General features: G+C 46.0%; 1 protein-coding gene across 1 annotated transcript in view; it reads right to left on the bottom strand.

Moving 5' to 3' along the window:
• LOC105538071 (serine/threonine-protein kinase 32B-like) overlaps window positions 1–26886 on the bottom strand; it is a 132786-nt gene that overhangs the window by 13903 nt on the left and 91997 nt on the right. Inside the window, exon 5 of the mRNA XM_011977804.1 lies at window positions 9140–9243. Coding sequence (XP_011833194.1) covers window positions 9140–9243 — 104 coding nt within the window. The remainder of the gene's footprint in view (window positions 1–9139; window positions 9244–26886) is intronic.

The raw sequence follows: 26886 nt of genomic DNA, 5'->3' as shown, positions 1-26886 counted from the left end.
GTGGTGCAACAAACTGATCCTGGAGAAATCTGAGCGATGAATCCGCGATTAACCCATATGAAGTTGACTGCCATTAATATGTGCCAATACAATTATTGCTGTCTGTCTCCTCCACAAAGCTGTGGGCTGCTCAAAGGGGGAATTTGACCACGCTCATTTCTGTGTTCTCAGGGCCCCAGTAGTGTCTGCCATCGAGCAGAGTCCCAGAGCACGGCGACGGCGACCGTCTCAGTCCCTCCGCAGGTGCTGAGCGAACACTAACCCTGAGTCAGACACCACACTGGGATTCCACTGCCACCTTGGTCCCTGGGTTTGGGGTTTCCAGGTACACACTGTGAAAAAGCAATCACTTGTACTGGCTGCACTTTGAGTTCTTGCTTCAGAAAAGTTCCAAGAAGCAGCCCAGCCCCGCAAACTGGTAGGATCCGGAGATGCCTGAGTTGGAAACTAACTCCCCTTATCACCATACTGAAAACCCCACCCAGGGAGGAGCTGATTTCCTCTGCATGCGGCGTATGTAGAAGCATCATCTGCTTGCATCGACCTCACTGGCCACCCTCCCAGGTTGTGCTCATTGGACTGTCACCCACCACGTGATCAAGCGCACACATTGTGTGGGTAACACCGTGACACTTAAGGCTCTGGCTCCAGCCTCATGGAAGCGCAATTCCCACAGGGCTGCTGCAGATAGAGGGCGCCAGCCCAAAGGGGCACAGGGTCCTGATCCCTGGAGGGCTACGGTTCCCTGGAGGGAAGGGACACCATTATCTTTACCAAACAGGGGGCCCTGGAGAAGACGCTGGCCCTGAGGGGTGTGCCTGTGCCCGCTCAGATGTGCACACCCAGAAAGGAGCTTTTTTCCCTGAGTTTTTAGCCTTCTCTCTTATCTGTGAATTGAACGAGGGCCTGTCCATTTCACCGTATCATAGGCAGAACAAAACCAAAACCCGGGGGCTCTCTAGAAAGGCGAATTAACTGGATACACTAACATTTTAAAACTCTTTCTTCAATTTTTAAAAAATCTAATGGGAAGTGGTGACTTCCATGGATGAGCATTTTCTGCCCACCATTTGTGTGTGTGAGACCCCTTTGCACTTCGCCAGAAACAACTACCATAGTTAGAATGATGAGAGCCGATCTCAACTGAAAATGCCCCTTAGAATCTTTATGAACTGGTGACTGTTAACACGACCATTTCACAGAAGACAAAACCGAGGCACTATGTCCTGGAGCTGGGCACCGAGGTGAAAGGCCAGGCAGTGTGAATGGCCAAGGCTCGCCTCTGATCACTGCTGTTACAAGGGAAATTGTGTCCCCCAAATTCATATGCTGAAGTCCTAGCCCCCAGGACCTCAGAATGTGACCTCATTTGGACATAGGCTCTTTATAGAAGTAATTCAATCGAGTCACTAGAGTCGGTCCTAATTCAACAAGACCTGAGTCCTTATAAAAGGGGGACTTTAAGGCACAGAAAGACGCACAGAGGAAAGACAATGTGAAGAAGACAGCCATCCACGAGCCAAGGAGAGAGGCCTGGAACAGGTCCTTCCCTCAGCCTCAGGAGGAACACACCCTGCCAACCACTTCATCTCAGACTCCTGGCCTTCAAAACTGTGAGAGAATACTTTTTGTTTAAGCCACCTAGTGTGTGGATCTTAGTTACGGCCATCACAGGTAATGAACAGCAGCCCTCACCGTCCACACACAGAGCTCTCACTGGAGGTGGCTGACTTTGACTCTGCTCCTGTGATGAGCTGGTGCCCTCTGTACATGGCGCCTGGCGTGAGTAGGACAGACATGGTCCCTCCCGCACTGAGCTCACTGTCTTGGAGGGAGATGGGCAATAAAGAGTGGTCGGGGGTGGAATCAGTGCTGGGGAGGGAATCTATGGGGCTGCTGGGCACGTTTAGGGAAGGGGAGTTCTCTATAATCTCCACAGGGACAGGGGCAGGAGATCCAGAGCTCAGGGCCACCACTGGGAGATGAGCTGGGGCTGAGTTCAGTTTTGGACTTTTTTTTGTTTTTTTGAGACGGAGTTTCACTCTTGTTGCTTAGGCTGGAGTGCAATGGTGCGATCTCGGCTCACTGCAACCTCCACCTCGGGTTCAAGAGATCCTCCTGCCTCAGCCTGCTAAGTAGCTGGGATTACAGGCGTGCGCCACCATGCCCCGCTAATTTTTTTAATTTTTAGGAGAGACCAGGTTTCACCATGTTGGCCAGGCTGGTCTCGAACTCCTCACCCCAGGTGATCTGCCCGCCTCAGCCTCTCAGAGTGCTGGGATTACAGACATGAGCCACTGCACCCGGCCATTTTGGACTGTTTAGAATTGCTCCTTCCTGTCTTTTTTACCTTTCAATAAACAGTTCTGCCCAACACAGTCCCACCCCTACCCTGAAAACCGAGCTGTTGGAGGTGCAAAGACTCTGGACAACGACGCAGCACTTCATCCCTCATTTCAAACGTCAGGAAACTGAGGCTGGCAGATGAAAAGAGACTTCCCCAATGTCCCCGATTCTCATCCCCTGGTCTTCCTGCAGTGCCACCAGAGACCGAGGATCCAAGCACCCAACCTGAACACCAGCCAGAAACAAATGTAAATGTTTCCCATCATTTACATTTCATTCCCTATTTCCTTCTTGGTCACTTCAAGGTGCTCATCAATTCGCTGTTCCACTGGACCTCCACGTGAGCTATTCTCTCTCTCTCTCTCTGTCTGTCTCTTTCTCCCTAATCTCTGTAATTCTCTCTCCTTCTAGAGGCAACCGGACCAATTACAAAAACAATGATGATAATAATAACTCTGATGCGCCAGGAAGCCAGTGCAGGACATACATTTAGAAATGAGTTTGGAACATCATGACTAAAACAAGTTCCACAGCTTTAGGCACCAGGTTCAGCCCTCATCTGTTTGGATGGTTGTAGAGAAACATAGGTTTTTTATAAGAAGATTCGCAAATATTAAGATCAATATCCTGTCTGCTGGTACTGATGCTGAGTTCTCACTCGCTGGCCTTAGGATGTGTTGAGTCAGAACACCAGCTGGTAGTTACAAGGTAAAGTAATTCCATGTACTGCTGGTAAAAGCAATTTTAGCAGTGGGACATTGGATATACTTATTATCGAGTGCGGGTGTGTCTCTATTCCAGGAAACTCGGTTTCAAAAAAACAAAATGCCAATTTACCAAAAAAATAGAAGACGGAGGAAAAGAATTGCCGGATGTCTGTCATTTTAACTGTTAAAGTTGAGCTGGGCCTTGGAGACCATCTAACCCAATGTTTTTTTCCCCAAAATCTTTTTATGCAAAATCCCAAACACAGAACAGATGACAGTGAAGAACAGTTCCTTAGGTAATTTAAACCTCCAAAGCCCGGAGAAACACTTTCCCTGCCTCTGGAACTGTCGGATCATCTCTGCAGGGTCCTAGAGTCTGGGAAACAGCTTGAAAACACTGAAAAATTCACAAATGGTCCTTCCTCCTCCTTTGAATGGAGATCACAGACTCCATTACCTCTCGGGCTTGTGACTCCTGGCACAGTTCTACTGGCCCCCTTGGTGAGGTTACACGGTCCTGTTTCTCCAGGTTCAGCCCACCCACCCCTTTCATAACCATCGGTACTCAGTGCTGCACTCTCACCTCTAGGGGGAGCTCTGGGTACCCTCCCTCGACTTGCTGGCCTCTCTGTACCTTCAACCTTCTCTGTCCACCCATTCCTAAGGAGAAGTGCTGACTGGGGTCAAAGGCAAGGGTAACACCAGGTCAGGGAGTGAGTAAAGAGGGCAAAGTCCTCATGTCCCCATGGAGTGGGCACCAAGAAGCACAGAATGTGGATGGGAACCCATCTCTGCTCATGAAGCCCACAGGCCTTACATGCTAATGGTCAGCAAGCAGGTGTGATCCAGCCTCTGCTCTCGGTGCCTGTCTCTAGTGCTTGAAGGATGTTAAAGTGGGAAGGATGCAGGTTTTCCAGCAGGTTCTCCCAGGGTAGAAGTCCTAGGGAGATGTGAAAGGGGCGAGGGGTCCTTGAAAGTCCACTCCATGGGGGTGCAATGCAATGTGCTAATGGCCTTACACGCAGGATCCCACTTAGTCCTCCTGGTTGTTCTATGGCTGTGGTTCTCAATCAGGGACAACTGTCCCCCAGGGGATATCTGGCAATGTTTGGAGTCATTTTGGGTTGTCATAACTGGGTGGGGAGTTCTGCTGGCATCTGATGGGTGGAGGTCAGTGATATTGCTGAACATCCTAACAATGCACAGGACAGCCCCGCACCACAAAGAATGATCTGGCCTCAAATGTCCATAGTGCCGAGGTGGAGAAACCTGTGCCATGTACTACTATTCTCCCCATTTTATAGATAAGAAACAGGCTCACTGAAGATCACTGAGAGTCTAGGTGGCAAAGTCAGGATTTGAACCCAGACACATATGGTTCTATGTATAATATGACCACGGTGCTGTCACTTCCCTGCTTAGGTACCATGGATAGTACCACACTACCTACACAGTAAAGCCAAATGCCTCCAGCTGGCCGCAGGTCCTTTACAGACGTCTCCTCACCATCCTTCTGACCAGTGGGTAGGCCAAAATGTTTGTCGAATCAGCCCTAGCTTCCACTTCTCTACCTGAGCTCACACTATTCCTTCCATCCATTCATATGTGACCAAACTTCAATGTCTCCTCCCTCTGAAATTCTCCCCTGCTCCTCTAAACCTAGGTCAGCAGAACTTCACCTGCATCTACCAGTCTTGTGGAATCATTGCTGTGTGTGTATTTACTTACTCGCATAATAATCAGCATGTCTCCTATGTGCCAGACACCGCCTATGCCCTGACCACATTTTCTCATGTAATCTCACACTGATCCTGCAGGTGGGCCTGATAAACCTTCTTTTATAAATGAGGAAGTCAGGGATCAGATGAGGTAAGTGACTTAGCCCAAATCACAGCACCAAGAAGCACAGAGTGTGGATGGGAACCCATCTCTGCTCATGAAGCCCACTGGCCTTACTTGCTAATGGTCAGTAAGCAGGTGTGATCCAGCCTCTGCTCTCAGTGCCTGCCTCTAGTGCTTGAAAGACGCTAAATTGGGAAGGACACAGGCTTTCCAGCAGGTCCTTCCTTCCAGGGTAGAAGTCCTAGGGGGATGTTTCCTGAGTGCCAGCCATTCATCAGTCAAGGAGCTGGGTAACTGACATAATCAAAATCATTTAATTCTCAAAGCAATCCTATTGGGTAGATATAATTACTAATTTCTTCTTGTTAACACAAAAGGATTCTGAATATTCGGTCTGTTTAAAAGAGTTGCTTAGGATCCCAGATGGGGTACCTGGTTAGAGCCAGGGTTTGAACCTGTGAGATTCCCTTAAGATTATTTTTCTCTATTATAAGGAAGCAGCTTTTGACTGAGTTAAGGGGAAAAAAATCTCTAGTCATTAGAGCTGTCCAAGAGTGAAAAAGATTCTTTCTGGCGGTACGGCGCCCCCTGGATCCTGAGGATAATCAATGAACAGATGGGTGCTCACCTGTCGGAGAGACTGAGGTTTGTTGGGACAATGGCTGGCTAAAGATCTGTCCATCTCTTCTCTGTGGATATGGTCAGGGGAAGGGAGATCTCCTCATATCTCTTTCCATAGTGTTCTCTGGAGAGGCAGTAGTCAGAATGCTAGGGTGACTAGGGCACCAAAAGGAATTCTGACGAGTGGCACCTACTTGGGCCCTTTTCTTTCACTCAGCAGGCCTGCCAGGGTAAGAGCTAAGATTCTAGTTTGGCTCAGAGAGAAGTTGGATCCTACTTATGTCTCCTGTCCAGCCTACAAGCTCCAACCAAAAGCACAGGGTTCTCTGCATCAGTGATTCCCAGCGTTTTTGGCACCAGGGACTGGTTTTGTGGAAGACAGTTTTTCCACGGACTAGGGTTGGGGGGATGGTTTCAGGATGATCCAAGTGCATAACATTTATTGTATGCTTTATTTCTATTATTATTATATTGTAATATATAATGAAATAATGATACAACTCAACATAATGTAGAATCAGTGGGAGCCCTGAGCTTGTTTTCCTACAACTAGGCAGTCGCACCTGGGGGTGATGGGAGACAGTGACAGATCATCAGGCATTAGATTCTCATAAGGAGCACACACCCTAGATCTCTCGCAGGTGCAGTTCACAAGAGAGTTTGTGCTCCTATGAGAGTCTAATGCCACCGCTGACCAGACAGGAGGTGGAGCTCAGGTGGTGATGTGAGTGATGGGGAGTGGCTCTAAATACAGATGAAGCTTCTCTGGCTCACCTGCTGTTCACCTTCACTCCCTGCTTTGCTGTGCGGCCAGTTCCTAATAGGTCACAGACCGGGGTTGGAGAACCCTGCTCTGCACCGTGGTCTCAAACCTGCCAGTGGGACTTGGCCCCTCTGCTGTCCATAAAGAGTGCTTGGCTCCTTGTGAGGAGAAACAGCTGTTTTCCTGGATCCCCGGCCAACAAGCCATAGTACCAGTTTTCCACCCATTATTTTCAATGCGTTCCAACTTGAAGATCCTAGAACAATATTGGGAATTCCCACTATGACCTTTTTATTTGAGACAGAGTCTTGCTCTGTCACACCCAGGCTGGAGTGCAGTGGTGTGATCTTGGCTCACTGCAACCTCCACCTCCCGGGTTCAAGCGATTCTCCTGCCTCAGCCTCCCAAATAGCTGCAATTACAGGCACTCGCCACCATGCCAGGCTAATTTTTTTTGTATTTTTAATAGAGGCGGGGTTTCACCATCTTGACAAGACTAGTCTCGAACTCTGACCTCAGGTGATTGCCCTCCTCGGCCTCCCAAAGTGCTGGGATTACAGATGTGAGCCATCGCACCTGGCCTCCACTGTGACTTTCTTTCCTCTTTTGGACGTAAGGAGCTTCCTGGATCCTACCCAAGGATATTGTCACTGACATGACTGAGGAATTGCAAGAGTTGGGGGTAACTCCTAAATTTACATCGTCCATGGATAAATACGAGTGTTTTTCAGCACAGCTTTTTGACTAAATCAACTGTTTCCAGTATGAAAAACAGAGAATAAATTATTTGCATAAACCTGTTGTCTTTTGGGTCAAAGAAGAAGCCGGTCAGGAATATCTGGGAGACAGATTTACAGTAGTACATAACAGGTGGGGTTCTTTCATTCCATTACTTTGTCGCCATGCCAAAGGCCTGGATCCCCCATCATTTGCTTCTTCCTCTTCCAAGAAGCATCATCCTTGAAAAGAGCATCTGGATCTTTAAGCAGAAAACTCAGAAGAATTAAAAAATAAAATAGTTTATTTGTGAATCAGCAGGGACCACTCCATCCTTGGGGCTTTTTGCCAAGCTATCATCTTTGATTGCACAGACCCATGAGGAATGACTGCGAATATCCTTTCTGTTGGCAGGAGGCCAGTCACGTTTAGGGCAACTGCTCGCCAAGGTCATTGCTGTGATTGATTACATGAGATTAACAGCCTCTAGCGGATGCCTGTGTGCTCTGGTTCCACCCTCATATTCCTCCTCTGAGCATATATATCAAAGGAAACAGCTGACAAGAAATGAACCAAGCAGGAACACCACACAGGCACCCGTCTTACACAGCCCCGCAGCAGCTCACAGGTAAACCTGTGGGACATTAATTCTTTTCATTCAGTGAACAAGCTCATATTTTCTTTGCATTCTAAGAATGCAATGTATAGTAATTATGTTTTTGAGGAATTTAGGGGAAATAATTGAGATCAAGAGCAGAAAATTGTTGCTGGACTACGGGGTGATAAATAATACTTACTTGCACTCGCAGTGTTCATGGTGTACAAACTGCTTTCATCACTCATTCATTCATTCAACAAACATTCATTCAACACCCATTATAACCATGCAATGGGACACCCACAATGAATAAGACACCACCATGCCCTCAAGGAAGGAACCTTCTATGTGCATGAATATGCATGTATGCAAATGACTGAAACAACATTAAAACTGTAGTTGGTGGGAGAATCTCGCTCTTTGCCTCTGTCAGCTCTGTGCTGGGCACTGGTGCTGTGGAGACGAGTCTCAGGCAAACCATGTCTCCCACAGTCCAGGAACCCAAGAATCCTAAAACTCCAGCTCCGCTAAATAGACAGAAAGGATATTATGATTCCCATTGTACCAATGAGGAAACCATGGTCCTGAGACATGGTGAAGTGACATCCTTTTCAAATGATACTTGTGCAAACAAATAACACCTCAAAATTAATTTTAGTCAAAATACTTTCTTTTTTTGAGACAGGGCCTCATTCTGTCACCAAGGCTAGAGTGCAGTGGTGCCATCATGGCTCATTCACTGCAGCCTTGACCTCCCAGGCTCAGGTGATCCTCCTGCCTCAGCCTCCCAAGTAGCTGAGACTACAGGCGAGTGCCACCATGCTCGGTTATTTTTTTTTAAATTATTATTATTTGTAGAGATGGAATCTCCCTATGTTTGCTGGGCTGGTCTCAAATTCCTGGGCTCAAGCAATCCTCCCACCTCAGCCTCCCAAAGTGCTGGGATTACAGTGCTGAGCCACTGCGTCCAGCCTAGACATAATACTTTCTGCTCAAATAAAAGTATGTGTTATTACCGCCGCCAAATAGTCCCATTAATCATCTTCAGCTAGTAAATTTAAATGCAATAAAATACAAATACATACTGAATGTCCCATTTTTATAGGACACTGAATTACATATTCAGGGAAGATGTAAAACAAACAAAGAGAAAAAAGAAGCATAGTCTTCACCCTTCAAGATTTTCCAATCAGCTAGAAAATCAGACATGGAGACCTTGTGTTGTGGGTTCAAAGAGGACAGCGTTTGAAACGACGAGGCCAAGGCGCTTTGATGTTTGACCTGTCACTGATCCGCTGTGGGCCTTTGTGTAAGACCCTCCCCCTCTGGATGCCTCTTTTCCATCTGTACAATGAGGGGGTTGGACCAGAAGCTCAAGGCGTTCATAGGCGGCACACAGGCATCAGGACTGAAACCTGGGGGGCAGTGACTCTTCCACCAGTTCTCCTTCCTGCACCGCGTGCCCTGTCAATTCCACCTGCCCAGGAACAACTTGAGCCCCCACTGCATAGCCCCTGGTGTGCACCGCACAGGCGCCTGTCTTACCCAGCCCCGCAGCAGCTCATAGGCTGTGACGCCCAGGGACCACCAGTCGACAGGGTACGAGTATCCGGGGCCTCCGTCCATGTACACCTGGAATACTTCTGGGGCTGTCAACGAGAGGACAAACAGAACATCATTGTGTATCCCCAGTTTATGGCCACCACCCCTTAGAGAGGGGACAAAGAGAGAAATCGAGCTCTTCTTTTTTTTTTTTGGAGACAGTTTTACTCTGCCGCCCAGGCTGGAATGCAGTGGCGCGATCTCAGCTCACTGCAACCTCTACCTCCCGAGTTCAAGTGATTCTCCTTCCTCAGCCTCCCGAGTAGCTGAGATTACGGGCACCTGCCACCACGCCTGGCTAATTTTGAGATTTTTAGTAGGGATGAGGTTTCACCACGTTGGCCAGGCTGGTCTCGAACTCTTGACCTCAGGTGATCCGCCCACCTTAGCCTCCCAAAGTGCTGGGATTACAGGCGTGAGTCACTGCATCCGGCCAGAAATCTAGCTTTTTTGGACAGTAAAACCTGTACTTTTTTCACTATGCCACATGGTTTACACCCTCAGTAAGCCATGAGCTGCCTGAGAACAAGTTACAGGCATCACCAGAGGCTCTGGAGTGACACTGCTGGGTGGAACGCAGATGGGACGCCCTGAGGGGGCACGGAAGGGCTTGGTGAAAGTGAAGACATGTCCCTGGAGGGGGTGGACTGGTGGAGCATATTCACTGGGAGAACTGGTGGGGTAAACCCAGAGTGAAGAAGAGGAACAGAGCCCCCAAGGGGCTGAGAACCTTGATAAATGAACACTTAGAGCTCTCTGTGCCTGGGACCTATCTCAGGGACAACTCTGTTTTAGCATAGGTGGCATCTAACATGAAATACCCACAATGGGTAAATCCGCAAGACACAAAGCGGATTGGAGGTTGCTAGGGGCCGTGGGTGGTGAGGGGAAGGTGGGAGCACCTGTTTCATGGGTACCGCTTTTCCTTTGGGGGTGAAAACAAATGGGTTGGAACAAGAAAGAGGTGGTGGTCATATAACACTGTGAATGTACTAAATGCTACTGAGTTTTTCACTTTAAAATAGCTAATTTTATCTTATGTGAATTTCACCTCAATAGAAAAAATACAGTGAAGGCGATGGAGGCCCAAGAGTGGTGGACCCTTATTCTTCAGGGTACTGCATTTGTCCTGGGGTCCTTGTCCCTGATCACTCTCCAAGGGGCTGAGTGGTGGGTTGATCTCAGTGCCTCACCCCCACCTCACTGGGCCAGGAGTGCATTGTAGGGTCTAATTGTCCATGTGGGCTTCCGGGAACATTTTGTGAACTGTTGATTATTTCTAGTAAATTAATTTGCAGACATAATTCCATTTTACAGTTGTCAGAGCAGCCGAAATCTGCCCCGGGAGCCACAACCTGTTGTGATTAAAGCTGTCTCCACTCAGTTTCTAGATGGGCATTCACTGGGCATGGAAAGAAGATCCAGGATGAGTTGACCTGGGGGCGCTGGCTGGGCAGCTTCACACTTGAATCTGACCAGCAGCCACTTTCTAGCTGCCCCCTGGTGATATTCTCCATTTGGTTCACATTTTCTAAGTGCACTTTCACCCATGGGCTCTCCTTTTCTCTTCACAACAGCCTCTGGGGACATGTTTAAGGGGAGGTTCAGAGAGGCCCAGCAGTATGAAGAGGTCACACGGTCAGGAAATGCGAAGCTGAGATGCACACGTTACAGGGCTGCTGAATTCCTGTTCGAAGTAAGACTCGCCTCAACATTTCGTTCGGTACAAACTACATACTTAGTGCCACATGGTAGAATGGTGCCACATGGTAGAATGGTGCAACTGGGAATTCGAGAACATGCCCCTTAGATTATTTGCCCCTTAAAAAGGAGCTGACATCGTGCCCTGGGAAACAGGAAGACTGCCGGTGCTGCTGGAGTTACTTGTTAGTAATAAGCTACGTACCTTCTCTTTGCCTCAGTTGTGTGGAATGTAGATAATAATAATGGTTTATTCATCGGGCTGTTGTGAGGATTAAGTAGATTTAATAAGATAATCTATACCAAGAGTTCAGCAGGATGCCTGGCCCGTAGTGAGTGCTCCATGAACATCAGGCATTACTAACAGTCGAATCATCACTCCAACCTCCACTTCCTCTGCCATGCCTCCCCATCGTCCATAGTTACCCAAACCAGAAATCTGGGAACCCTCCTAAATGCCATCCTCCTCAGCCTCATGAACGATCAGTCTCCAAATTCTGTGTGTTTTGTATTTTCAGCATCTTTTTGTCTGCCTCTTCCTGTCGGTTATAGATCATCCTGTCTCCAAAGTCAGTGATCACACTTGTTCATTAAGCATTGGATGAGTGAATATTGAATGCTTTCCTAGGACATGCTGGGCACTGTGCTGTGTTATTCTGAATCCCACCTGGATCCTACCGCTGAGCCTGAAGCTGAGCTTGAGCCTACAGGGACTTCCTTCCCTGCACCGTTGTGTGTGCCTGTTCCTGTTCTCAATCCTGAGGGCTCAAGAGAGAAGGAGTCCCGTCATGCTTGTCTGTGTGTTCCCAGGGCCTTGACAGCTGCTGGCCCAGCCCACAAGCTCCAATAGCGCAGGGTGCACCCAGCAGTGCAGAATGGCTGTGTGTGCTGAGATGTTCCCCATCAATCCTTGTCACGCCTGGCAGCCCCAAGTCCGTTTAGAACTCAGGATAGGAGTAGCAGCAGAGTGATCCTGTCCTGGCTGTCATAACCAGTCAAGCGACAAATGTCTGCAGTCCTAGAGAGGGTGACATTTCCTCCCCCAGCCCCCCCCCCACACACTTGGAGCTGATGATAGAACACAACAATATTGATGTCATAATCCCTGTGCCACCAGAATGATGTCACTGGCTGCTCAGAATCCCAGCACTTAGACGCGAGAGAACTACACAGGTTTAGAGCTGGAAGGACAGGTGTGAGCCACATATCTGAACAACAGCAACCGTGATTTACCAGGTGCCATGTTAAGGATTACATGTGTATTACCTCTTTAGTTCTCCCCCAGTCACCCAACAGGATAAACGCTACGATGATCTTCATCTTTCTGATGAGGAGGCAGAGGCATTTGGAGGTGTAGCGGGCCGAATCATTGCCCGCTAAAAGCTATGTTCAAGTCCTAACTCCTGGGACCCGTGAATAGGGCCATATTTGAAAATAAGGTCTTTGTAAATGTAATCAAGTATCTCAAGATAAAATCATCCTGGATTTAGATTGGGCCTTAACTCCAACGACTGATGTCTTTATAAGAGAAAGGAAAGACCTGAGACACAGAGAAGATGGCCATGTGAAGACAAAGGCAGATTGGAGCGATGTGGCCACAAGCCAAGGAAGGGCCTGGAGCTCCTGGAAGCTGAAAGAGGCAGAAGAATCCTCCCGTGGGGTCTTCCGAGGGGCACATGGCCCTGCTGGCCCCTTGATATTGGACTTTCAGCCTCCACAACTGTGGGAAAATGAACTTCCATTGTTTCAGGCCACTCGATAGTAATTTGTTTTGCAGCCACAAGGAATGAATACAAGGGGTAAGGAACTTGCCAAGGTCACCCAGCTAGCATAGCAGAGCTGGGATTAGCACCTCTTGGTTTTCTGACTTCAGGGACCTTTCCCCTGTTCTGGGTAACTGACAGAAGTAATTGAGTTACCCGGGGATTGGTGCCCTGGTACACCCTTCCACCCTCCTTCCTTCCCTCCCAGGGCCTGGCGCTTAGCCCAGTATACAGAAGGCACTTAATAAATGTGTGGACTGGCTCTTTCACCCTGATGCCATAGGGCTTGTCTGGCTCACTGATGCCTGCATCAGAGGTGGAAACAGCTCACAGCATCTCGAGATGTCAGCATCGCAGGGCCGAAGGGTCCTGTGAAACTCATCGTGTTCACACATGTCCTTGTTAGAACCGGACACTGGACCCGAGGAGGAAGAGGGGCTTGCCTCAACCACCCAGTAGTGCCTCTGAAGTCAAGTCTAGAATTCTTGGTCCTGACTCCGAGGTTCAGAAAATTCCCATGACTGTCACAGTGATACTCAGCTGCCAAGTCTGAATGATTCTACCTCCTAATCGCGTGTGTACCCTCCCTTCCTCGCCTTTGCTCACATGCTGCTCATGTTCTGATGCTCGCTTTCCCTTCTAGTACCCTAGGACCAGCATAGCTTCCAAGCTGGTCCTCTGGCCCCTGAGACTCCTCCTATCTGTCCTTCTCACTGCTGACCGGGGAGTCAGTTTTCTGACACGCCACAGATGATGGTATTCCCCGCTAAAAGATCTTCCCATGACGGTGGCTGTTTCATAAACTGTGTTGCTTGCAATGCCACTGGCTCCATGTCCTTCCAGCTCTAAACCTGTGTAGTTCTCTCGCGTCTAAGTGCTGGGATTCTGAGCAGCCAATGACATCATTCTGGTGGCACAGGGATTATGACATCAATATTGTTGTGTTCTATCATCATCCTTGGAGCCTTTCGTGTGCTGATGTGCTTTGGTGATGTTCACAGGGGCCCAACTCAATAGCAGGCATGGCTTGGAAATGTATTTGACTTGATCCTGGAATCTTTCCTAGTTTTAATTTTTGGCGGAACACAAAGTACTAGGGGCTGGGGACCAGTCTGGCCCAGAGGGTAGTTCAAATCCACAGCCCAGCACGGAGGCCCCAAGCTGTCTTGTGCTGCCTCGCTTGCCTATGGCCACCCTGGCTCCATGCTGAGTGCTGTTCCTGGAACACCGTCTCTCTGTCTCTGGTCCTGACACTCTTTCCCAGCTCACAGAAGGTGCAGCCCTAGGGTTACATCCTCCAGGAGCCTACCATGTGCCAGACAAGGATCTTCACAGGTACACTGGACTCCTCAGAATAAGTCTCTGCTATTATCACTTCCTTGCCATCTCCCTCCTACCCAGGCCAGATAGGGGCTTCCTCATTTCCCCCATGCTCTTCATCTCCTCATGCATTTTTGCTTATTTGTCTCCCTTTTCTCTTGACTGCAAGCTCCTTGAGGGCAGAGACTCTCTTGTTCTCTCTGGTGCCTCATCCCTTGCCTGGTACCAAGAAGATACAAAGGAAAAATCTGTTGACTGACTAAATAAATAAATGGTCATAATAAAAATAGCAAACACTTCTATTGCCCTTGTTGCGTGCCAAGCACTGTCTAAGATCTTTACATCCTGCTAATTTAAAAAGTTAATGTTTAAGGAGCATCTGCTCTGTGCAAAGTCTTGTTTTAAGAGTACTGATTCATCTTCACAACAACATAGGCTTTGAGCTGCTGCTCGGGGTTCTTGCAGAGGAAGGAGCCAGTTGCTCTGGGATGACACAGAAAAGGCCGGGACTGAGGACCCCCTGGGGCACCTGTGTGATAAAGGCAGCTCTAGGGGCAGCAAACAACAAACCAAGCAGATAATCGGGGGAGGGTGTGGCTATGCCCAGAAAGGTTGTCCAGGGTCCAAGACCTAGTTACACCTGCTTGGATTATGGATGAATAAAATTCCCCAAGGCCTTCCATGAAACAACAACAACAACAACAACAACGACAACTAAAACTTCTTCCAATGCTTTGGTAAGGGGAATGGCCAACCCTGAATCTATTTATCAGCCATTGGAAATGCCAACTGTAACTGCCATCATGTCCATAGCATTTGTGCAGGGCTTTGTGGGGAACAGGTTCCTTCACATGTCAGTCTTCCCATCCTTGAAGCATAGGCCATGGATGAAGAAACCAAGGCCCACAGAGATTAGGCGGTATGTTCAGGGTCATGGAGGTAATGAGTGAAGGAGCCCACACCGGAATGTCAGTCTTGTGACTTTAAGGCCAGGGCTCAACACAGCTGTTCCACTATTACTATGAATAGTGGCTTTACTGACAATGCCAATAGTTGCAATATTAATGTGGCAATTTATTGAGCCTCCTATGTGCCTGAAGCTCTTCTTAATTCTTTACATATGCTATTCATGTCTTGGAAAAGCTAACGTTGGAGAGCACTTCTAGATGCTAGGGACTGTGCTGAGTGTCTATGCATTATCTCATTTTATCTCACAAGGATCTTGTCAGGTCGGTACTATCTCCATTTCGGGAAGCGAAGGCTTGGAGGCAGTAGGTACCACACCTGAGGTGACACAGCTACGAAGGCTTATTTGAACCCAGTTCCATTCCCCAAGATCAACAAGAATGATGACAACCTAGTTCTGTCTCCTTCAAAGGCCATACATTTTCCAGCAATTATGCCACCTTTATAAACATGCTGAATATAAAAATCATATCTATCCATGTACGTGCACACATATAGCATATACTCTCTATGCTTTATATTCCAAAATGTCCTGATGTTCATAAACACTCTTAGTTTTGGTTGCAACTGAATTAGTCATCTATTCGTTTTGGTTCCAGTTGAATTAGCAGATAAAAGAAGGATAATAAATGTGGTTTTGCTATTAATAAAAGTGATTTAAAATCCTCTTGAAACTGGATCTTGATTCACATTCCCTGCAGTGCCTGCTTTCTTGCCCACTAGCTTTCACTGCATGGGGTGCATGGTGCATGCTCTATGGATTCTTGTGAGTCCAAAATACACTGGGCGGACACTGGGCACCAGGGAACTCTGGCTGCCCTGCAATGGCCTGGAAAGGTCAGCCTCACCTCCTGCTAACCATCTCTACCAGTGATTGAGGCAATTCTGCCAATGAAAGTTTGAAATGAAAAGTGAGTTTTGATGCCAAGGAGCATTAGGGCATCATATAATGGGCCTTCCAGAAAAGCAGGAACATGGGGTGTGAAATGAGAGATCGCCTTTCTTTCTCTCAGAAATATAGATGCGCGTGTGGTGGGATTTGCCCCCTCACTAACCACACAGAGTTTACTTCCTCATTAGACTAAAAATACGAAAAGCATACAATCACCTCCTAAAGTATAATTATTAGCCCGCTGCAGTGAGCTCTGTGAATATTGCTGAAGGTTTTGATATCTGCAGTGGAGTGTGAAATGCTATTCAGCATCTAGCCTGGGAGCTGACAGCCTTCCAGGATCTGTTTCCACAGGTGTTCGCTCTCTTCTTGACTGGGAACACAGAATTACTAAATTTTGGCTTAGACAGGGCCTTCAAGGTAATTTCCTTCCTCCCTTAAATGTTATGGACACGGAGGCCAAGGCTGAATGGAGGAGTTAAATGACTTCTGCCCCAGCCAGGACTAGAACCCAAGTCTCCTACCCATTCATACTTTCTTCAAGGCAAGACCATGTCTCCAGCTTGCACATCCTGGCTGGCAGGATGGCCAGATCTGGGTAGCCAACACCCACTGGACACTTTCACCTACAGTCCCATGGGCACAACTCAACCTGTCTGAGCTAAGCTTTCGAACTGCCCCTTCTCCTGAGTTCTCAATCTCAGCCACAAGGGTCTTTTCAGCTGCACAGTCAGAAACCTGGGCATCGACTTGGACTCTAGGACTCTTTCAGCCTTTGTGTTTGATAATTAGACTGGTCACCAAGACTTACCATTTTTCCCTTCCAGAAACTTCCTCTCTACCCTCCTCTCTATCCTCCACTCTGCTCCTTTTTCATCTGTGTCTGGTCTCATTGTTGCTCCCTCAACCACTTGCTTGTCTCCAGCCTGGGGCTCTTCAATCGCAACTCCACCTGCCCCTGAGAGACTTCTAAGTAGTAGAATCAGTGAAACAGAGGGATTACAAACATGGTCATTACTCAGGCCTGCAATTGAACCTCAGCTCCCATGTTTACTGGCACAATGACCTTGAGTAAGCTGCTTAACCTCTTATACATACCTCAGTTTCCTCACCTGTAAGAAGGAATAACAATGTCTGCTACATAATCTTATTGTGAAGAGAACATGGCTATGTATCTGTTGATTAAGCACATAGTAAGTGCTCAATAAATGGTATCTAGTATTATTGTTGTTATTATTCACATGTTCAAACTACTTGCTCAAAATTATTCCAAGTTTCCTATTTACTATAAAACAAAGTTTAAAAACTTCCTAAAAGCAGGCCCCAGCCACCCTCATATTTGGCCACTATTCTTGTTACACCCATTGTGCCAGCTTCAAACAACAGGATATACTATATTTTGAATCATCAGTGACTTTAGCCTGCTTTTCATACTCATGAACTCCTACTCATACTTTGAGACTCAGACCACATTTCACTATGGGATCTTCATCAAGTCCCTTGCTCTTCCTGTTCCCCATCTTACCCTCTCTCCTGGCAAATTACTAATACATCAATCTATGGCCTAGATTCTCACTAAACTTTTGCTCATTTCTTCCTTACAGCACTTATCATGCTCTATTTTAATTAATAGTATACATGTCCATCTCCCCCACTGGGTGGTGAGCTCTCTGAAGGCAGGGACATGACTAAGTCAGCTCCAGATTCAAAGGATTAGCACGTAGCTGATCTAGAAGTAGATGCTTAATGCGCATAGTGGCAAATAATTTAAGTCACAGCGTCCTGGCTTTGAATCTCAATGGGTACCTTTGCTGACTGTTTGTCATTGGGCAAGCATTTAACTTTGAGTTTCAGATTCAATGGAATATAATAGCCCTTACCCCATAATGAGACAACTTATGTGACACATTTACTTCAGAGGTTGCCACAAAGTAAGTTCTCAACAGATGTTAGCTAGTTTTTGTTATAGTAATTCATTATTACTGAATGGACAATGAAATGAATGCATAAATGGAAGCCCAACTCATCAAGGCACATATTGTACATGTTCCCCCAAATGATTCAAGAGCTCTGCCATAATTCATTGCACTAAAGTGGGCTGAGAGGCTGTGGAAAGAAGAGATAAGTAGCATGCCTGGCCTCTCTCTTAATCCTTTGGGGAGTAATTTATATTTCTTTGGCTCTCGGCTACTCAGATGAACTCAGGTGTCACTTGCTTACATATTAATTTGAGATAACATGAAACCACTGCATGAGTCTGATAATTTTTCTTTTTGGGGAGATGCCAGTAACATTGCTAGCAATAGAAAACTCATTTCACTAATGTATGCAAGAAACTTCTCAGCTGTTGACCATTAGTATTTCACAGGCATGCATAGGAAGAAGAGGAGGAAAGAATGCTTAATTGGCTAATGAGTAAATAGGTAAGCTTTGATAAAGGGCAGAAATAAATGATGCACCAGTACCAGAAAGAGACTTCATGTTAAATGCGTCCGATTCAACTAGTAAATTAAAAAAAAAGACTTTTGGAAGTTTTCATGGAGAAATGATATTCTAACTGGAAGCACAGAATTAGAGTCAGCGCATTTTACAGTCAATATGTGAAACTTGAGATGAACTTCTAAATAGCATATGAGATGATAGAAAAGTTAGTTTATCCAGTACCACTCTCTTAAAGGATTCCAAATTCTCTATTTATCCAAGACAATTAATGTTCTTCAAAATTTTCCCTTGAACTTGCTATAAAAAACCAAAAGCTACAATGCAGCACACAGGTTAACACATAATCTGGCCCTACACATCTCTCAAGGGTTATCTTTCTTGCTGACTTTGCTCAGGTCACATTAGTTTTCTTTTGGTTCCATGGGCCAAGCTTCTTTTGCCTCAGGCCCTTAGCAAATGCAGTTTCATTTCCTTGCCAAGATCCTGGGATCAGACCATTAGTGTTTTCCTATTGCTGGAGAAAGATAGGATCAATGTGAAATACCCCTAAGATCCCCAAGACCCACTGACACAGAGCCCACCTAAGACAGGCTGAACCAAAGCAGCAGAGGACATGTACTCTCCCCACCCCCTGCCACATCAGCAAGTGGCAAGGAACTAGAAACAGAAGTCTATTGCTAGGGAACAGGAGCTTAAAGAGAGACCCTATTTAAGGCACAGATTCACAGAGAAACACTAAGTCAAAGGTGGAACAGGAACATTGAGGATAACACTTTGGTAACCACACTGAAACCAAACTCTAAAGCTGATCTTTTGAAAATAACCACAGAACAACAAAACTCAAGACAAGCTCAACTCCTAATTAGATTGACTCAATGCTACCTCCTCAAAAAAAACAAAAAAAAACTAAATGCAAAGTATTAAAAGAAACATGTCAATTTCCAGGCCTAAACATTTTCCTTTATATCATGCAAATATTTTAATAAAAAATTATTGGACACAGGACAAAAAAACAAAAACTCATTGTGAAGAGACAAAGAAATCAATAGAATCCTACTCAGATATGAACTAGATGTCAGACCTAACAAACAAGGAATTTAAAACATTTCAAAGGCTCTAGTGGAAAGGTAGATAGCATGCGTTAACAGACGGGGATTTCAACAGAAAGATAGAAACTATAAAAGCAGATGGAAATGCTAAAAACAAATGTGAAAACATAGTGCCAGAGATAAAGAATGCTTCCAATAGGTTAATCAATAGACTTGAAGATAGGTCAAAAGAAATTGCCTGAAGTGAAACACTAAGAGACAAAAGTGTGGTGGGGGATGGGGAGAAAGAGCATGCAAATATTGTGAGGGAAAATATCAAAGATCTCACTTTTGAAATCCCAGAAACAGAGTAGAGAGAGAATGGGTCAAAAATATATACATTTGCAGAGATAATGACCAAGAATTTTCTAAAAATGATGAGTAATCAAACCACATATCCAAAAAGCTCAGAAAACACCAACCAGAGTAAACATCAAAAAGAAAAAAAATCCAATATGCCTTGGTACCTCATATCTAAAACCAAAGAGAGAGAGAAAATCTTGGAGTCAGCTGAAGGAAAAAAGCATATTACCTACAGAGGAACAGGGATAGGAATTACAGCAGACTTGTTGTCAGTAACACTGCAAATCAGAAGCAATGGAGTGGCAATATTGAAGTGACTAAGGAAAAAAAAAAAAAACACCCTCTTAACCCAGAGTTCTGTATCTAGTTAAAATATCTTGTAACAATGTAAGGAAATAAAGACTCTTTTCCTTATATAAGCAAACCAAAAGAAGAAAGAATTCATTACCAGTAGATTTTAATAGTCAGAATTATTAAAGGAAGTCCTCCAGGTAGAATGAATATAATAACTGCTAGAAAACTGAAGCTACACAAAGAAAGAATATGAAAATAGCAAAAAGAAGGTAAATGTAAAGTTTTTTTTTTTAAGTTTTAACCACTACAAAATATAATTGATTATTTAAAGCAAAAATAAATTCTATGAATTATATATTTATAGTAAAAAGGGATGAATATAATGAATTTGGGTATATAAGATTACACATGCTGTAACAGATTTTAAGGTGTTTTCTGATTAACTGAAGAAGTATATTGTTTTTTAAAGAGGTATAAATACTAAGCTAATGGAGAAGTTAAAGTGGATCATAAGTAAGGATTAACTAATCCAAAATAAGGAGGAAAAAGAGGAACAAAGGCCAAACGAAACGAATACAAGAAAAGGCAAGATGGTAGATTTAAATAAAATTATCTCAATAATTACATTAAATATAAGTGGTCTAAATATCAACCACACCAAGTTGTTACAAGAAAATAGAACTACGGACAAAAATTCCTCAAGAACCTAGATATAAATATCATGAACAAGATATTAGTACACTGATTGCAGGATTATATGTAAAAGATATGTTATGAGCAAACAGGGTTTCTTCTGGGAAGGTAAGGCTGGTGCAACATTTCAAAGTCAGTCAGCAGTATTTCAACAGACTATAGAAGAGAAACCACAGGATTATCTCGACAGATTTAGAAATGCCATGTGACCAAATTCAACATGCATTTATGATTAAAAAAAAACCTGAATAAATTGGAAGTAGAAGGGAACTTCTTCACCTTATGAAGCACTGCAAAAACCTTACAGCTGACATCATAACTTAAAACTTCTGCTTTTAAAAAAGACTCTTAAATTGATCTAAGTACAGTGGTGTTTATAACTAACTGATCACAACTGGTAACAAACTTCTTTGTTCCTTTAGCAGTCCCACTGCTTCACTTGAATAGTCAAATAAAAATAAATTTAAGAAGACTCTTTTAAGATAATAGAAAGACAAGCCACTGACTTGGAGAAAATATTTTTAGAATATACATCTGATAAAGGAATTCTATCCAGGATATATTTTAAAACTCTCAAAATGTAATAAAATAAAATAATCCAGTAAATGTTTTTTTCTTTCTTTCCTTTTTTTTTTTTTTTTTAGATGGAGTCTCGCTCTGTTGCCCAGGGTGAAGTGTAGTGGTGCAATCTTGGCTCACTGCAACCTCTGCCTCCTGGGCTTCAGCTCCCTGAGTAAGTGGGATTATAGGTGCATGCCACCACACTCAGTTAATTTTTTGTATTTTTTAGTAGAGACAGGGTTTCTCCACGTTGGCCAGGTTGGTCTTGAAATCCTGGTCTCAAGTGATCTGCCCGCCTCAGCTTCCCTAAGTGCTGAGATTGCAGGCATGAGCCAGTGTGCCTGGCCAAAATAATCCAGTAAATTAATGGGCAAGTGACTTGAACATATACTCCACACAGAAAATATGTGGATGTCAAATCGGCAAGTGAAAAGATGCTCAACCCCATTAGTTACTAGGGATTTGCAAGTTGAAATCATGACTGACCTGTCAGAATGCCTAATGACCTCAATGACAGGACAATACCAAGTCCTGGGGAGGATGCAGAACAACTGGGTCTCTCATTTGTTGCTTGTGGGAATGTAAAGTGGTTTAGGCATTCTAGAAACCAATTTCACAGTTTCATACCAAATGATCCAGCAATCCTACTTCTAGGTAATTATTCCAGAGAAATGGAAATTTAAGCTCATATAAAACCTGTATGCAAATGTCCATAATGGTTTTATTCATAAATATGTAAAACTGTAAACAACTCAAGTGCCCCTCAACTGATGAACAGATAAACATGTGTATGTATATCCAGCAATAGGAAGGCACTACTGATACACACGACATGAGTAAGTCTCAAATACATCATTCTAAGTGAAAAAGTCACATTCAAAAGGCTGCATAGAATATGATCTCATTTATATGACTCTCTGGAATAGGCACAATCATAGGGGTAAAAAATCAATTGCTGGTTGCCAGGGACTGGGAATGAGGAACTTTTGCGGGGGTGATGGAACCCATCTATATCTTTATCATGGTGGTGTTTATCTATGACTGTATGTGTTTGTCTGAATTCAGAGAACTATACACTAAAAGAGTACATTTTACTGCATGAAAATTATTCCTCAAAACTAAGAATCTCAAACTACATATTTATCAGTTTGATGATTTTTAAAGTGACTGTTTCCCTCACAAACAGCCAAATCAATGAGGGCAGGAATACTTTGTTTTATTCACACATGCATTTTCAGCTCATAGAACACTGTCTAACATGTAGAAGGTGCTCAGCAAATCTCTGTCGAATGAATGAATGAATGAATGAATGGTTCTCAGGAAAGATAATGGGCAGTGGAGCCTCACTGATCTAGGGCTGAATGCTGGCTTTGCCACTTTCTCTGGGAAGCAAACTTGACTTTCCCTGGCCTCAATAATATCTACAAGGAGAGCACAGCACTGCCATGGCGGCCCCACTGTCATGGGATCCTTGGGGTGTTGCTTCCCCAGCCGGAAACCTCCGTGGCTTGTGGCGCCTTCACCTGAGTTTTTCCTCGGGCCTGAATGGTTCATTCTGCTCGCTCGGCCTGGCAGGCTGCACTCAGCTTGTGCTATCGGCCCAGATCCCATGCCTGCCAAGGGCAAGCCAGGCAGTCAGCAGTGAGGGTTGCATGAGCGAGCGAGCATGGGGGTCCGGGCATTGCACACAGGAAGGCATGCTGGCTGTGGTGGGGTGGACAGCTCCAGGTATTGGCATGAGCACCAGCTCCCTACAAGGCTTCAGCTGGACCAGGCATACTGCGAGTGGCTTTCACTGTGGGCACTGGGGAACATGGTGGTGCCTAGAAGCTTGGAGATGCCAGGAACTGCAGAGCCCCAAAGAGGGCATCACAGCCCTGGCTTGGGGAGCTCCTAAGTCTGGGCTCCCTGAAGGGTTACAGTTCTTCTCTGCTTCTCTTCTTGTGTTCACAACGTGGTGAGCAGGTGGGGGGCATATTTCAGCCCTGTTTGTGTTACAGCTATTTCACTCCCACCATTCGGCAGGTCCTGAGTTCTTGTCCTGTGTCCAGGAAGAATGAGGTACATGGACAACTCGAGGGTAAGCAACACAAAGAGGTGCTTTATTGAGCTACACTACAGCTCTCAGGAGACCTGAAGTGGGTAGCTCCTTTCCACAGGCAGATTGTGCAGATGTCTGTTCAGCTGTCAGCTGCGAGGAGACCCACAGTGGGTAGCTCCTCTCCTCAGGCAGGTTGTCCCAACATCTGCCCCAGTCTTGCTTAGTTTGAGGTTTTTATGGGCTTCAGAGGGAAGGAAGTACGTGGTGATTGGTCCATGGGTGGCCATGGGTGGGCCTGGAAAAAGCATCACAAGTTCTCACTCCGGTCAGCAGAACTGGCAGCCCAGCCCTCAGGCTTCAGACCATCCCTGGCTTGAAAGTGGGGTTTCATGGGGACCCACTCCTTTCCACCCAGTAGCCTGTCTGCCTCCTGCCACTGTTCATGGTGCCCATGCTGTTTGTGCTGATGGGCTCCTGCAGGCCAGCTATGAGCCATTCTCAGCACCCTTTTAGTCTCCCTCTCATGCTTGTCAGTGCCCAATGTCTGAAGGGGGCCAAGGTAGCAGGGGGCTGGCATGTCAGTGCTGCCCTGAGTATGTGCATACCTAGCTGGTATGTACCCAGGCTTGGCCACAACCCCACTCTGAAATCAGAGTGGGTACCAGGAGCAGGGAGAGTCCAGGCAGCAGGAACAGGTGCCCCTGAGCCTACGGGGGGAATGGGGTTTCCCTGAGAGCACAGGGATGCCCAGGTCTGCAGCTGCAGCTGAGCAGCTACAGCTGCACCCAGGAGGGCAGGGATCCCACCTCTCCAACTCAGAAGGGAGCGGCAGGGCTTCCACCTGTTCTTGGCTCCTGTTGGTTCTGTGGAGCACAGAGCCCTGGCTGCACCTCCCCCACTGTAGACAGGCCACTGCTGCCATCACCACCACCATCCCTCTGTGCTCACTGCAGTGTCCTGGGGGAAGGGAACTGACATTTGGTGAGTGCTGACAATGCAACAGCCCTATCATCTCCCTAGTGCACCCACCATCCCCTGGCCAACTGAGCCCCTGCAGGGAACTAGGATTTGGTTAGTCTGTTTCCACAACTGGAGTGTGAGTTCCATAAGGCAGGGGAATGTTGAAGTTAGTCCTGTGTTCCCAGTCTTTGGCATACACCAAATAATCATTGAACTATTAGCAATCGGAACAAACATTAATATTGGCTACTGGTTTTGAGTAGTTACCTTTCGTCAGGCATTATGCTATATGCCTTCCATACTTAATGTCAATATATCCTCAGAGCAACCTCCTGAGGCTGACTGCATAAACCATTAATCCCATTTCTCAGACGAGGATTCAGAGAGGTCCTGTGGTTCAGCGGCCAACATTTCCTGAGTGTTCATCATGGTAAGTGCTTTATGCGCACTATGTCTGGTAATGAGATTCACCCAGGTTCACTCAGCCACTAAGTGGAAGACACCTAACCATCCCATGCTGAAGCCCACACTTCACCTGGACCCTCCGTGAGCCTGACCCCTAATGCTTTCCTGTTACTCATCTATTTCTCCAAGGTCACCACTCTTGAGGCCCTAATCCTATGAGTCTGATCTCAGTGGTCTCCAGCATTGAACCTTCCACTGGTTCCCTGGGCTCTTACCCAGCATTCAAGACTCCTGTGCTTTGGCCTGTCTCCTCTCTCCCTCCCCACCTCCTCTTGTCCTAGAAGCTGTAAAACAATGGAGCTGCCAAGATCTCCCTTCACACAATGGTGCTTCACTCCTCCATGCCTTTGTATGGGCTGTTCCATCTGTGTAAATGTCCTCTCTGTATCGTTACCCAACAGAGCACCTCCTTAAAGTCTAATTCAGATTGTCACCTTCTCCAGGAACCAGTCTTAAAACTGTCCAAAACGATCTCACCTCCCCCTTTTCATGCCAGAAGCACCTCCTTCTAGTAGCTACACCATCGTCCTCCTTGACTGTGACCTGTGTACAACTATGTTCATACGATCTGCGTAAGGACTGGGAGAGCAGTATTTCCCTCTGCAGTCCCAGTGCCTAACTAAGCCCTGTACCTCCTAAACACTCTGCAAATGTTTACTGAATGAATGCCCTGCTCTTCATTTCACCTCAAATTAATAAACTCTGAAGCCCCGTGTGGCTGCTGGAACATTCTGACTTCTAATCTGGCACATTTTAGAGAGATCTTTTTTTCTCCAATTGCAAATTCCATCTGCTCTTTTAATTAATGAAAATTCAGCCCTATGCAAATTTTTCTTCCGGGATCATCTTTTGTGAGTTACCTCTGGGAGCTTACTCATCAGCCCATTTTCTGAATCTGTGTGGGGAACATTCTGGGAACTTGTTATTGGGCCTTTGAACTGAACAGCTCAAGTGAGTGAAATAAACAAACCTGCCACTTGGCATTAGGAATTTACAGCCCCAGGAGCTGCAAGGTTTGACTTTATTGAGAGAGCTCTCCCTTAACCCCATCTTCCCCACTAAACTCCCACAGACTGGTACTGTTCGCCAACTACAATGTCTGAAAATACAACCATTTGGAAAAATCAGCTGTGTCCTCTAAAGCCTATAAAAATCTCTTCTGTACATTTGGCCATTAAGTCAGGCCTGAAGCTTTTCTAATTGGAAGGACATCAGTAGCCCCAACTCTCACCTACAGCTGGGACAATGAACTTATTTCTTGGCTGAGAAAGTCGTCTTTATAATTCAGGAGCTCAGTGTCAAAAACGCAGCTTGTTGTAGCAGCAAAAGCATAGACTTCAGATGCAAACAGACTTGGCTTCAAATCCTGGCTCCTTTGCTGACGAGCTGTGTGGCCCTGGGCAGGCTAATTAACCTCTCCGGACCTCAGGTTCCTCACACATAAAATAAGAGAGATGTAGAAACGTCGTGTGAATCTTCCGAGGATTAAATGTGAAGACAGGCAGGTAGCGAGGTCCCAATACAGGCCAGATTTCTTCTCCCTTTAGGAAGCAGGGCCATGGAGGAGAGTGCCCAGCTGGGTCCCCATGGCTCTGCTTTCCTGGAGACTAAGAACCTGGACTGGGCTGCCTCAGACAGTGTGAGGCAGAGAGCGGGGCCAGGAAGCCCAAGTAGAGCCTTTGAGGAGGCTCGGGTGAGTCTGTCAGGCATGGTGCCATGTGCAGGCAGAGACATCAGGGCTGGCAGAAAACTGCCTTGAACTTGGCCAGGTACAATGGCTCATGCCTGTAGTCCCAGCACTTTGGGAGGCTGAGGCAGATGAATCACCTAATGTCAGGAGTTCAAGACCAGCCTGGTCAACGTGGTAAAACCTTGTCTCTACTAAAAATACAAAAATTAGCCAGGTGTGGTGGCACGTGCCTGTAATCCCAGCTACTTGGGAGGTTGAGGCAGGAGAATCCCTTGAACCTGGGAGGCAGAGGTTGCAGTGAGCCAAGATCATGCCATTATACTCTAGCCCAGGTGACAAGAGTGAAACTCTGTCTCAAACAAAACAAAACAAAAACAAAAACTGTCTTGAACTTCTCCAGTGGTCCAGGATCTACACCCCTTGACATCAATTTGCTTTTTGGAAACAGCGTGAAAGCAGTCAGAACGAATCTGTAGGAATACGAGGAGGCTTCTAATGGGAGCTGCTGCCC

Source organism: Mandrillus leucophaeus, unplaced genomic scaffold (assembly GCF_000951045.1).
Source record: "Mandrillus leucophaeus isolate KB7577 unplaced genomic scaffold, Mleu.le_1.0 Scaffold1841, whole genome shotgun sequence".
Taxonomy (NCBI): domain Eukaryota; kingdom Metazoa; phylum Chordata; class Mammalia; order Primates; family Cercopithecidae; genus Mandrillus; species Mandrillus leucophaeus.
This window is presented reverse-complemented; position numbering and strand designations above follow the sequence as displayed.